We start from the raw sequence: 13,126 nt of genomic DNA on the forward strand, positions 1-13,126 counted from the left end.
GGGAAGCCAAGCTTCATGCAACATGCTGACAGTTACAGGTTTGACCTTGACCTCGTGTCTCCACTTTCCCAACCTTAAAATGGGGCAATGGTCGCAGCCTCTCAGAGGATTGTGACTTTTGTAGAAGACAGGCATGGCCCACCTAGCACAGTGGCCCATGGTAGATGCCTGTGCAAGTGGTTGCCACTCTCATCGCAGGGGCTGGTGGTGGGCCAGCGTGAAGGCAAGGGCATGGCCCCGATGGTTCCCCCAGAAGCACCGGGTTCCTGGGAAGCGCGGGTACCCCATGTTGGCCCAGCTGGTGGTGATGAAGGATATTCCAGGACTGGTGGTTAGGGAGCCCCCAACCCAGAACCCAGGCCCTTGTCGTCTGCCTCCAACGCTGCGTGACCCTGGGTGATTCACCCAGTCTGTCTGGGCCCCAGTGTCCGCTCCCTTCCTTCTGACCCTCCTCATACATGTGCGAGGCTGGGCACCCCAGGAGGGGTGTGGAAGAACTGTGGAGCCCAGAATGCCTTCTTCCAGGGCCAAGGCCAGACTGCCTGTTTACTTCCTGCAGCACGCCCACACCCTGGGGAGTTAGAATGAGATCTCCCATTTTACAGAGGAGACCGCTGAAGCTCGGAGGGGGGAAGTGATCTCCCCCCGATCACCAGTGGGTGAGGGCTGACTCGTAGAGGCCTGGGCCACTGGGACCCACCCTTCCACAAATGGGGGTCACAGCTCTAAGGAAGGCCGTGTTGCAGGGGCTGCAGTGTGTTGAGCCCAGCTATGGGAGTCCGGCAGGTAGGCCCAGCGTGGTGGGCCACGGTGGGGTCTTACTCAGGTGGTTCCCCAGCCTCCCTGCAAAGTGCTTTACTTTTAAACCCTGGGGGTCTGTCCTAAGCTCATCCACACGTCGGGGGCTGGACAGTATGAAACCACAGTACAGGTGTGGCAGCTGCGGCCCAGAGGAGGAGGTCGGTCAGAGCAAAGTGTGGTTAGAGAGCAGGACTCTCGGCCCTGAGTCTCAGAGTAGGACAGGGCTCCTGCTGGAGTCCACTGAGACCCTCCTCTTCTCCCCAGGCCCACCCTCCTGGGCCTGCAGAGAGCCAGGCTGGGCCCTAGCACCCATTGACTGGTGCCCCTGATGATCAGAACCGAGGCCCCTTTCTAGCAGGATGGTCTCCAGGAAGAGGAGATGGCCTCAAGCCATCTGCGTGACCTCAGCACGTCCCTGACCCTTAGCCGGCCTCCGTATCCTCACCTGCAGGACAGGGACAGCGGGGACCATGCAGGGTGGAACCAGGCAGGGCCTGTCAGTGACTTAGATGCTGGAGCGGAGGAAGCATTCTGCGAGCTCTGGCTGCTGCTTTAATTTCCGGTCATGCTGGCGGCTGCTCAGAGCCTGCAGAGGTGCTGCGGGGGCTCGGGGTGGGGGCAGGGGGTCTGCCTGCAGGGGAGGGGCTCTCGGGGTGAGCCCCGAAGGGCAGGGAAGCGTTCCGGCAGGGGCTGCGCCTGCGCTGTGGCTCTGAGGTGTGAGAGGCAGGAGACGCTGGAGAAGCGCCGGGCACGGCGGCCCGAGAGGAGGGTGGAAAGAAGGCTGAGCCTTCTTCCCTCCTGGAGGCCCTTGCGGGGCCGGTGGCTGAGCTTCGTAATCTCCAGCCAGAGATTTTCAAAGCTAGAGGGGCCTCCGTGAGCCAGCTGTGCAGGGGGAAACTGAGGCATGGCGTGACAGGGCTGGGCCCCAGGTGACTGAGGGAGCTAGGCCCGAGCTCCCCCCAGCTCCCGCGGGGAGCGGCCGAATCAAAGAGGTCTGTTCTGTGGGGCCATCTTCCCTGGGGCACAGGAAGTTCCGCTCTGCTCCTAATGGGACGGCCGGGCCCTATGGCTCCGAGACTGTCCGGCGCCCTGGCCACGTGGAGCCACGTCAGCTTCCCGCCGCCCCTCCCTGCCAGGGGCCGCAGAGTTCCACTGCGGCGAGGAAGCGAGTCCCAGCGTCCTGTGAGGACGGCCCCGCTCCGGGAAGCGTGTCCTTGGCGAAGGCGGAGCGGCCCCCCGGGCAGACGACCTGATTTCTGTCCCAGACCAACCGCTTCACCTAAGTCGCATCCGGAAGCCTCCGCAGCCCCACCTGGACAGTGGGAGCTAAGAGGAGATGGTCAGGAGAAAGAACACTCCCCGGACTCGGCCTCGGGGGCCCGCACGTCGGGGTTGGCTCTGCCGGCCTGGCTGTGTGTCCCCAACTCCCCGTGACCCGCGTGGAGGGAGTGCGCTCGAAGACCTTGTTTGGCCATGGAGGGGACACTACAGCTTCGGGTTGCGGGGGGAAGGGAGTGGGACTCGAGTGAGGCCACCAGGCGGCAGGCCCGTCCTCCAACCCGCGTGGGCCGTGAGCCCTGCCCTCCCTCCTCCAGCCGCAGGAGTAACTGTAAACACTTGGTACACAGTGTGACTCAGAGACACGACTTTGTCCCACAGTGACGATAATGACAAGGCCTGAGGTTTTGCACCAGTTTTCGTGGAGCCCCATTGGCTCACGTCAAGCTTGTGGTTGACTGAGACACCCAGAATCTTTGCACCCGAGCTACACTCAGGTCAGTCTGCAGTCCCCACGTCTATCCGGCCAGCTTCCTGCCTGTTGAGATTGTTCCGAATTCGTTTGTCCTCCAGCTTGTCCACATGGCCCTGCCATTTTCGGTGGCTGCCACAGCTGTGTCGACAACGCGTCTTCCCAGGCCCCGCGACACTCCTCTAGTGACCACCCCCCGAGGGGTATCCGTTAAGCAGTCCTCAGTGGCTAAGCTTACCCAACCCACCAGAAAATGAAATCTCGAACTTTGAGGTTGCAAACTGGCAGCCCGTGAGCAGGACGCATCCTACAGGTTGGTTTAGGGGTTTGGTGGTGGGTTTTTTTTTTTCCTCAGTATTAGAATTAATTGCCGACATACAAACATTTCACATCAAAGCAGGTTTCTTCTGGTAAACTGGAAGCTCTGGCCACACTGGCCCCACCCCTATCAGGGCACCGGCCAGCTGGACCGGGTGGCACTTGGCCCTTCCGCAAGTCACACCCTCTCCAGTCCACCCCAACTCCCCACCCGTCCCATGTGCCTCACTTATGTGACTTGCCGTGTCCCCACAAGCATCAGTGCCTACAGCCCCAGCTCCAGCTAAAGTCACCCCCAGCCTCCATGTGGCCCCTTCACAATGGTCCTGGGAGCAGCCCAGGGGGCCTGGCTGGAAGCCAAGCTGTCTCATCCCAGTTGACAGTGTCCCTTGGGCTCCAGGTCTGGGGCATCCTCCGAGGAGAAAGTGGGTTCCCTGCTTCTTGATGACTTGCTGAGCCCTCCCAGGACTACGTGTCATCTCTGAGAGCCCTCGGATGCCCATCTGAGGCAGGGATGGGCAGGGAGCATGTGCATCTCTGGTGCCAGAATCCATCACATCTGCATTTTGAAAATTAGGAATCAAACCCATTCTGAGGCCTCCAGCTTGGTTTCCTCATTCCCAAGGGCGGTCACTAGTCATTTCATGCTTTTCCAGGCCCCCAGCATGTTTCCGGGCCTCCGGATGGACAGTGAGGGGGTTCTATTGTCCTTCCCATCAACTTCTTTCTTCTTCCCTCCTTGTTAGTCTAGAAAACTAGGCACGTCACCGTAGACCCGAGGACTCAGGCAAGCCTTCCCTCTCCCTTAGCCGCTCCCCATGTTTCTTCTCCGAGGGACCCCAGATACAGGACATCCTTCTCCCTTCCTCGCTGTGTGACTGAGGGCAAACCTCTTCACCTCTCTGAGCTGCAGTTCTCTTTGTGAAAGGAGAACCTGGCCGCCCTGCCTGCGTGGCCTCCTGCCTCAGGGTCAGGGTTGGGATCCCGGTCTGGGGCAGGTGGAGAGGAGGCTAATGGCTGGCGTTTGACTGATCAGCCCATTCTGGTGTCTGCACTGGAGAAATCCCCAGACACAAAGAGGTGTGAAGAGGGCCTGTACTCGTTCTTGGGAGGGCCGCATGTGAATAACGCAGGAAATGGGAAAACCACGTAATCACCCATCCTAGGGCTGAGTGAGCTGCAGCCTCCAGGGCTAGGACGGACAGGACAAGGTATATCTGCTGGCGAGTGTTGAGTGTTCGGTCCTCCTCCTCCTCGCTGAGCCCTCCCTCTGCGCCGGGGAGGGCTTCCAAGGTAGAGCAGGAGCTCTGTTTTTTCGTGGGGCTGGGTTACTCCCCCCCATTTCACAGATCGGGAAACTGAGGTGGGGCTCTGGCTACTGGAAAAGCGAGCTGGAGAATGACAAACCATGCTGAGACCATTCAAGAGGTCTGTGAGAAACTTGCTCTGTGTTTTCCATGCTGGAAAACACATCTTTCCAAGGCTGGAAAGAAAGACCACCAAACCGATCATGTGGGGGCCGGCCCAGAAGTTAGGGGGTGTCAAAGGAGCCATTAGCCTGACCTGTAATTCTGTAATGCTTTCATTTTGTAGAAGTTCGTGTGTCGCTTGTGAAATGTAAAATGAATAATTGAAAAAGTGCGTGGGGGGCATCCCCGCAAGCTTGACGTCATTCAGGAAGCCGTGAGGGGAGCCTCAGCTAGCTGTACAGAGGCAGGGGCATGAGCACCCGACCTGGCCCACACCCCTGGGGCCTGGGAGACGAAGCTGGGCCCCTTCCTGAGTGGGCCCTGGGAGGGAAGTCCTGGGAAAGGCTAGCAGTTTCTCCAGGTGTGATGCCCCCAGCCAGGGGCACTGGTCCCCTGCCCACAGCTTCCAGTCAGAGGCGGGAGCTCAACCCCGCCCCAAAGTGCCCCATGTCTCTCCTCATCCCCCTGGATTTTCCCTTCTGTCTGAGGCGGGGACAGGAGAGGCGTGCCCTGGGGATCCCAGGGTGGCTCAGGGCTGGTGCAGCCGGTGGTCCCACTGCAGGACCACATCCTGTTAATCTTGTAGATATGAGCAGTGGTGGGGTGGGGGGTCTGGGACACTGGGAGGCAGAGGGTGACAGCCCTCCTGGGTTCTTTCCCTAGTCCCACAGGAGCCCCCTTGAGCCACTTACACAGGCCTGCTGCCTCAGTTTCCCCTTCTGCACAGTGGGTTCTAGATGTTCAGATAGAAGCACATGTACTCCTACTCAAGCAGGCAGGCAGGGGTGAAACAGACCATCACGGCAGCCCCAAGGCAGCACGTCATGGCCATTCTCCATCCAGAAAGCCTGTGGGGAACCTTAGCAGAGGAGTTGGTAGTCCCCAGAGGATGGTCCTACGGACTTCTCAGGTTGGACCTCGGGGAGAACCTCCCAGCAGAGTGAGGCAGTGGTGTCCCCCTGAGACTCTCGGGAACTAGCACTGATGGGCTCCCCATGCTCTGCAGGGCACCGGCAGAAGCTGGAGGACCAGACCAAGCCATTCCCTGACCGCTTCGGGGACCTGGAACGGCTGCGCATGCGGGTGACACCGAGCACGCCCAGTCCCCGTGGCTCAATCAGCACCACCAGCCACTATAGCAGCCAGGCCCAGACCCCCATCCAAGGTACGGCACAGGGGGAGCGGGGGGGCGGGGGGACTGTGGAGGGGGCCCTGGGCATGGCCCTGCTTCCCCGGAACAAAGGCTTCTCTGGAGGTCATTCACTGCATTGCCTTGTTTTATGAAGGAGGACAGTCCTGCTCATGGCCTCCTACAGATGATTTCCAGGGATACTCTGCCCGGACCTGGGCTAGGCCTTTTATTCCGTCACTCAGCGACCCCATATGGACACCATCCACGTGCCACATGCAGTGCCGGTCCCCAGGGACCCGCATGGATAGACATAGGCCCTGCCTCTGGGAGCTCTTGGTCTCCTGAGAGACATGGGCATTAATCCCCCAGTGTACCCATTAAAATTGGGGCATGACTTGTCTAAGGAGTCTGTGACAGATCTGTCCCTGCTGAAGAGCCCACATGTCCCCCGTCTGAGGGAGGGGCAGTGGTGGGTTCCTCTGCCTGGGGCTGGGGCAACATTCCGATGCCATGACTGTACTCAGGTAAACTTTGTAGATGGCAAAGTGATGTCGCAGCCCTGGGGACACCCAGCATCGCCTAGGAAAAGTCCCCCCTTGGCCCAGAGACTTCTTCCAAACAGGAAAGACGAGGGAGGCTTCTCAGCTGGGGCCCCAGACAGCGTCTTTGTCCCCATTGCCCGAATGGACGTGGCAGGCACACTGAGGCCTTGCAGAGCTGATGGGTGCCTGGCGTGGGGCAGGTTATACATGGCCGGGTGAGGAGGGTCGACTGTTCTCCGGGCCCTTGGACCAGGTGGGGGCAGAGAGCCCTGGTCTGTGGTGCCGGACAGAGCCACATCCCATGAGTGGCCATTCTTTCCTGGTCATGCGGGGCCTGCTTACGACCCATCTGACAGATGAGTGAACTGAGGCCTAAGAGATGAAGAGCCACTCGTGGGGCCCAGAGCCCATCGATGACCACGTCCAAAGTCCCCACAGCACCTACTCCCAGGAACTTCCTGCACTGCTGAGGGTGCAGATGAGGGGGCCCCCCGCAGGAAAAGCCCAGGGTGGGGGTACGAGCTGACTCCAGGCTAAACTTGGGGCGTACTGGGGCTCTCCACTAAGGGAGGCCTTGCCCCCAACCCATGTGTGCCAGGCATGATACGGTGGCCAGGGCTTGGTACAGCCCCTTCTTTTCTGGGACAGGAAGCTTCTATTCTTGGTCCTGCTGAGTCCCTAAGGTGAGGAGAGACCCACGGGCTAGTGAGTTTGAGACAGTCAGTGGTTCTAGAGCCCGGTGAGTGGAGCTTGCCGCATGGGGGCCTGACCTCAAGAGACCGGGAGAGGTAATCTTCTCTCCAGGTTCCTGCCCACCCCCTGCCTGAAAGCCGTCCTGCTTCCATGTCCCATAGGCCAGCCCTTGTCAAGGTACAGTAGCCTAACACTCCAGGCCTTTCCCTGCCACGTGTAGAGCTGGGACCCAGTGGGTATTGGAGCCCAGCCAGGGAGCCCCAGAATCTAGAAGGTGAGGGTAAACAGTGGCTTCCTGGGCAGCAGCTCCCATGGAAGGAAAACCTATCTCTCCCCGGCCACAGTTGCATGGACGCGGCTTTGAAATCGGTGCCTCCCCACCCCCTGTCCAGAAGGGCCAGGCCAGAACCCCTGCCCCCACCTGGGGCTGGGGGGAGAGGAGGCTGAGCCTGTATGGGGCGTGGCTGAGCCAGTCCTTCCCCTTCCGTGGCATCCTGTGGCCCCGCCCTACACACCCACAGCAGCCTGTGTGGCCCTTTGCCCCAGCCAGCTCTCCCCCTCCCTGGGCCTGTGCTCTCTGGAGTGAACTTGCTCAGGTAGACCTGGCTAGGGACCCAGCTGTGCCAGGCACCGGCTGTGATCTCAGGCAGGTAACCTCACCTCACTGAACCTCAGTGTTCCCATCCGTAATGTGGGGAGACAAGGGGTGTTGGCAGGGCTGGGTTTGGGGCCCCCTCATTGGTGTTCCCCCTGTAGTGAGATGAGCCCCTGCCCTCAGACTCTATCCTGGGGATCCCCCTCAGGGCACCCCACCGTCACTTGTCTCGACGCCCCTTAATAGCTTTGACCCCCTGGCTCTGGTCACTAGTAAGCAGTGCTGAGACCCCGACCCCTCCAGACGCCAGCCCCCAGCCCCCTCAGCTGTGGCTGCCCACGGTGGGGGCTTCTCATGGCTCAAAGGCCTCATTCAGCCACCATGCAGCAGCTGGGGCAATTTGGAGAAGAAAATAAACATTTCCTTCCAGTGTTGGGACTGGCTGCTCCTCGGCCGACCAGCTCGGGTTTCCCGGGGCTACTGGGCTGGGGGAATGGGGGCCACACCCACAGGGGTGCTGAAGGCAGATACTCCCGCCTCTCCCACCCCCAGCTTGGCAGCGAGGCAGGAAAGGACATTGGCAGTCTGGGTGAGCCCAACTCAGAGCCCACAGCCCATGGGAACTCCAGGGGCCACACACACCAGGCCTGGGTCCACATTGCACAACCCTGAGCTTCCTGGGCCCTGTGTTTCCTGGGCTGCAGGCCTACTGTTGAGTTCTGGGGTCCCTGCTTGGGTTTCCTTTGTTTGGAGAATGGCGCTCCCATGGCGTGGGCGGCACTCACTTCCTGGGCTCTGAGAGGGCGTATCAGCCTCATGCTTGGCTCTGCTCGGGGAGCCAGCCCCTGCCCCCAAGGCCTTCTGCCCTGGCATACTGAGATGACAGTGGAGAGCCAAGCACCTCTCTGATCTCTTGCGCTCCCAGGCAGCACTGACCAGCCAGGGGCCCTGTTACAGAGAATACTAGATGTTCCAGAAGGCCCCGGTCATCTGGCCCCTTGACCCTACATCCACCCACCTGTAGGCTGGGAGCATTGTTCTGTTCTGATTCACGGTCGGGACCAGACCCAGAGCCCACTGCTAAGGCAACACCCCCAGTGGAGTCAGGAAGAGCCCAAAGCCCTGAGAAGTTACAGGTGTCACCTGAGGCCCCACAGCACCTTGGGCAGAGATGGGGGAACTAGAGGCCTGAGGGTCCCTGCAGCTCGCCGCCCCCAGCCAAGCCATGGTCAGAGCAGGCGGCGCCCACCGGGAGCCGCCCACGTGACAGGGGCGGTCTCCCTCTGCGTCCTGCTTGGTGGAGGCGGCACGAGGGATGGGGGCCAGGCGAACTTGCCCTCAGGACCTCTGCTGGGGGTTCATCCACCTCTCTGCTGCTGCCCAGAGTCACCCCTCGGCCAGGCCACAAGGCAGGAGGGTCAGGGACTCCTCTTGGCAGGGCCCTGCATGGGGCAGTTCTCCTGGGTGCCCGGAGCAAGAGGTGTCCCAGCCGGTGCACAGGGCAAACCCTCAGTGGCCTTTGTTGTGTGCGGGTCTAAGCACTTTCCATGTAGTAACTCATTTGATCCTTAGCACTGTCACTGCCTGTATTTTTTCATGTGGGAAGACTGAGGCACAGAGCAGCTAAGTGACTTGCCCAGTAAGTGTTAGACCCAAGATAAATGCTGGGCTGGGCTGCCTCAGAGACAGGACAGCTACCTATCAGGCACATGTCAGGGCTCAGAACAGGAGCTCTAGGATTTTGTGCCAGGTCCAGTGTGCTGTGTAACCCTGAGGCAAGTGCCTCACCCTCTCTGGGCCTAGTTTTCCTGCCGAAGGGGTTAGACTCAATCCTAAAGCCCCTTTGAATGCTGAGGTTTGGGGGGGGGGTCTGCAACTGCAAGAGTAGGGGGCAGAGGCAGAGAGCCCCTTGTCTGGGAGTCCAGAGAGGAGCCATACCTGCGGACGCTAGGGCAGGACTGGGGCTGAACACTGGGTCCCTCCGTGTGAAGGCAGGCTCCGGGCCACCAAGCCCCTGTGGCTGCCATCTCACTTTGTTGCTGAGGCAAGCGAAGGTGGCATCTCTTCTTTGTCGGGCCACCAGTCAGCCCCTACAGGACAGCCCTGGAGGCCCAGCCTGGGGCGAGGCCCAGGCCCTGGGTGAGGGAAGCTGCCTGAGTCCCGCCTGGGCAGGGGAGGGGCATACACCCAGCAGCAGGGAGTGGAAAGCAGAGGCCCCACGATGAACTCCAGTCCTTCCTGGGCAACATTAGGAAAAACCATTCCTTCTCTCTGGGCCTCAGTTGCCTTATCTGTAAAAGCAAGCTGCAGCTCCCGAGCTCAGAGCGCCCCTGGAGACTGTCTTCATGCCCGAGGTCTTACCAGCTATTAACGGGGAGGGAGGAAGGCGGAAGCGGCTCTTCACACCCCAGCGGCCCGGGGCGGGGTGGGGGGGCCACCTTCATGCCCTAGACGGCCTCTGAGCTGCTGGGCTATAAAGAGGACTAGACGAGGAGAAAGAAAAGTCCTCCCCCTTCTCCACCTGTCCGGGGAGGTCCCCATGGCCACCCACGGCCCAGGCACCTGCTCCCACCTGCCTCCCAGGTGGGGCCGGTTTCCAAGTCAGGCAGGTTCCAGCCCACCAGCTGCCCAGGGCGGGAAGAGCCGAGGCAGATCTAGAAGCAGGGAGTCCCGCAAATGGCCTGTGAACCAGAGCCCTGAGGTCAGTCTCTCCCCGTCCCTCCGCCTTAAGATTTCCTTATTCATGTGAGAGAGAGAAAGAGCATATATGCTCAGCGCAGAGGGGCAGCGAGAGAGTCTGAAGCAGATTCCCCGCTGAACTCGGAGCCCCGCACAGGGCTCAGCCTCACAGCCCTGAGATCACAACCTGCGCCAAAACGGAGTCGGGCGCCCCACCAGCAGGACCACCCAGGCACCCCTCCCCGGGTCGTTTTGTCAAGAGGCCCCCCTGGGGTGCTACCAGGCCATGACGGACTGTCCTCCTTGCTGTCCCCCAGGCACCTCGGACTTGAACCCATTCTCCGACCCCCGCCAGTTTGACCGCTCCTTCCCAGCGCTGCAGACGTTCACGGAGAGCCGCTTCCCCGACCCCAGGATGCATTACCCCGGGGCCATGCCGGCCGCCTTCCCCTACAGTGCCACGCCCTCGGGCAGCCTCAGCGTGGCCAGCATGCCCGCCCCCGGTCGCTTCCACCACACCTACCTCCCGCCGCCTTACCCGGGGGCCCCGCAGAACCAGAGCGGGCCTTTCCAGGCCAACCCGTCCCCCTACCACCTGTACTACGGCGCGTCCTCCGGCTCCTACCAGTTCTCCATGGTGGCCGGCAGCAGCAGCAGCGGGGGCGAGCGCTCCCCGACCCGCATGCTGGCCTCCTGCACCAGCAGCGCCTCTGTCGCCGCGGGCAACCTCATGAACCCCAGCCTGGGCGGCCAGAGCGACAGCGTGGAGGCGGACGGCAGCCACAGCAACTCCCCTACTGCCCTGAGCACACCGGGCCGCATGGACGAGGCCGTGTGGCGGCCCTACTGACCCCCCGGGGTCCAAGCAGACGATTCCCGGCGGAGGCAGGGACCCCACGAACCTTCCGGACAAGTGGCTGGCTTGGCTCCGAGGCTCCGGGCAGGAGTGGGACTTACGCTCCAGGCCAGTCATGGGCCCAGGGGCCACAAGGCCTAGAGCTGTCCCTCTGAGAGCATCCAGTCCAGCCACGTCATTGTACAGATAGGTAGGGACCTCCCTCAGGACGCTGCCCCTAGCCCAGACCCTCATCATCTCATCCCACGTTCCTGTGGGAAGGTTATCCTCCTGCCACGCCCCCGGAATGACCTGGCTGTCCCCAGCCATGCCCGGTGCTATCACAGGGCCCAGGTCCCCTGGGGCAGAGACCATCTCTGTTCCAGAGAGAGGTGGCTTTTGCCCACACGGCTTGGCCTCTGACCCACGGGGCCCTGGAAAGACCTCCCCACCCACTCCCCTTCCTCGGAGACCCCGTACCCATGGGCCCAGCCCTCCCTTAGCATTTATGCAAATTGAATTAGAACTGGAAGGTCTCTCCACCCCTGAAAGGGTTTCCCTTCATTGTATAGATGGGGACAGGGTCCATCCAAGGGCCCCTGGAAGTCACTGGCAGAGATGGGATGAGAACACCCTCAAGCCAGTGCCAGTCTCCCCACCCCCGACCCGCCACCCCTCGACCTACCCCCGCCCTCGCCAGCTCTGCTTCCCTAGAGTTCCTAACAGCCGAAAGCTCCTACCCTGTCCCAGCTGTCTGCGGGTCCCAGGCCCCCGAGGAGACTAGCCAGTGGCAGCAGGTCCCTAAAACCAGGAAAAACACCTGCAGACAGGTCCTCCGTGCACTTTACCAGCCCAAGGCATTTGCCCTCTGTTCTCTTGGTGGAGGGCCAGAGATCCCCCTCACCCTTGCCCCCAGGCTGGTCTCAGAATTGCCATTTGTGGAAAGAGCACGGGGCCCAGAGAGGTCCTAGCAGAAGGCATTGGTGAGAGGTCACGGGGTCAGATTTCAGCATCCCTGTCCCACCTTGGTCCAGCCAAGCTGTGCACACTCCCAAACCCCAGCCTTGTGGGCAGGCCCGGCCAGATCTTCTAGCCTCTAACAGCGTTCCATCTTGAACCGGTCTGGGCTCCAAAAGCAGGCTTGAACAAAAACCAGTTTTTAAAGCTGATTTTAGAATAAGAAACAGCAAATATTTTCAAACCCTCAGTCTCTTAGAGGTAAAGCCCTGCAGTAGCGAACAGCAGCCTGTCTACCTTCTGGGAGTGGCATTGTCAGGCCCTCCAGCATCCCACCAACTCCCACCCAAGAACCCACATTGGTAGGGACCCAAGGGAACCCCAGATGACACTAGAACTCACATCTGCGGCTCTCAGATATCCACCCAAGAGGAAGTAGAAAGGTGGGGTGCCAGGGTAGCTGCCAGAAGGGCCGGCCAGCACCTCTGCACGGCACACCCCTGACCTCAGGGAGGAAAGTGTTGCCCCTTTAGTTTGCAGACAGGAAAGCAGGACTTGCCCAGGGCTTCAGGCTACACAGATACTCGAGTCTGAGTTTAGTTCAAAAAAGGCACAAGTGGAAAAGGACAAGAAAACCTGTCAGGGTTAGACAGCGTGTAGCGTGTGGTTTTCAGTCATCGTTTCAGCCACATCCTCTGTGGATGAGACAACCTTCCCTCCTCCATCGTCGTCTCTGTGAGAGCTCTCTGCCAGCCACGCCACCACCCCCCACCCTGCCCCCAACCTGTAACAGAGGGCAGGTGATGTGCCCGGCTATGCACTCTGGCGAGTTAGGAAGTCCTGGTGATCTTACATCCCGCCCGCTGCAGTTGCTCTGGGCCTGTCCTCACTGGAAAAAGCAGTCTCCATCTCAAGATAGCTGCTGGGGTGTCCTGCTGACTCCCCGCACCCAGGGGGGGCTCCCCACCCCTTCTCAGGAAGCAGCTGCAAATCCATCGCCCTGTTCCCCACCACCCCCCTCCCCCCGCAATGCCTCTTCTCCGTGGTTGCAGACTGGCCCCAGGCCTGCGTGGGAGGCGCCTTGGGGTTCCCAGTGCCCAGCACTTTGTAGCCCCACTCCGGGTTACTAGCCCTTCCTGAGAACCAAGCCCTGGTAGGGGCAGAGACAGGAAATAAATGGATCCCCCTTCCCCCATGCCCCCCTTCCCGATTAAAAGTGATGACAGCCATGCCGAGTCTGGTTTTAAGGCCCATAGTGGGTGCAGACAGCTCGGGCTGCTAGAAATGGGTCCTTATTTACAAGGCTGCTTTAAAGTTGTCCTAGGCGAACACACTGATTTAGAAAGCACAAGGAA

General features: G+C 60.7%; 1 protein-coding gene across 1 annotated transcript in view; it reads left to right on the forward strand.

The window, feature by feature from the left end:
* Positions 1-10,919, forward strand: part of RUNX3 (RUNX family transcription factor 3) — a 57,068-nt gene extending 46,149 nt beyond the window's left edge. The window contains exons 5-6 of the mRNA XM_080802722.1: positions 5,345-5,503; positions 10,297-10,919. Of these exons, the coding sequence (XP_080658848.1) occupies positions 5,345-5,503; positions 10,297-10,829 (692 nt within the window). The 3' untranslated portion in view covers positions 10,830-10,919. The remainder of the gene's footprint in view (positions 1-5,344; positions 5,504-10,296) is intronic.
* The last annotated feature ends 2,207 nt before the right edge of the window (positions 10,920-13,126 follow it).

The sequence above is a fragment of the Martes martes genome (assembly GCF_963455335.1).
Source record: "Martes martes genome assembly, chromosome: 4".
Classification (NCBI taxonomy): domain Eukaryota; kingdom Metazoa; phylum Chordata; class Mammalia; order Carnivora; family Mustelidae; genus Martes; species Martes martes.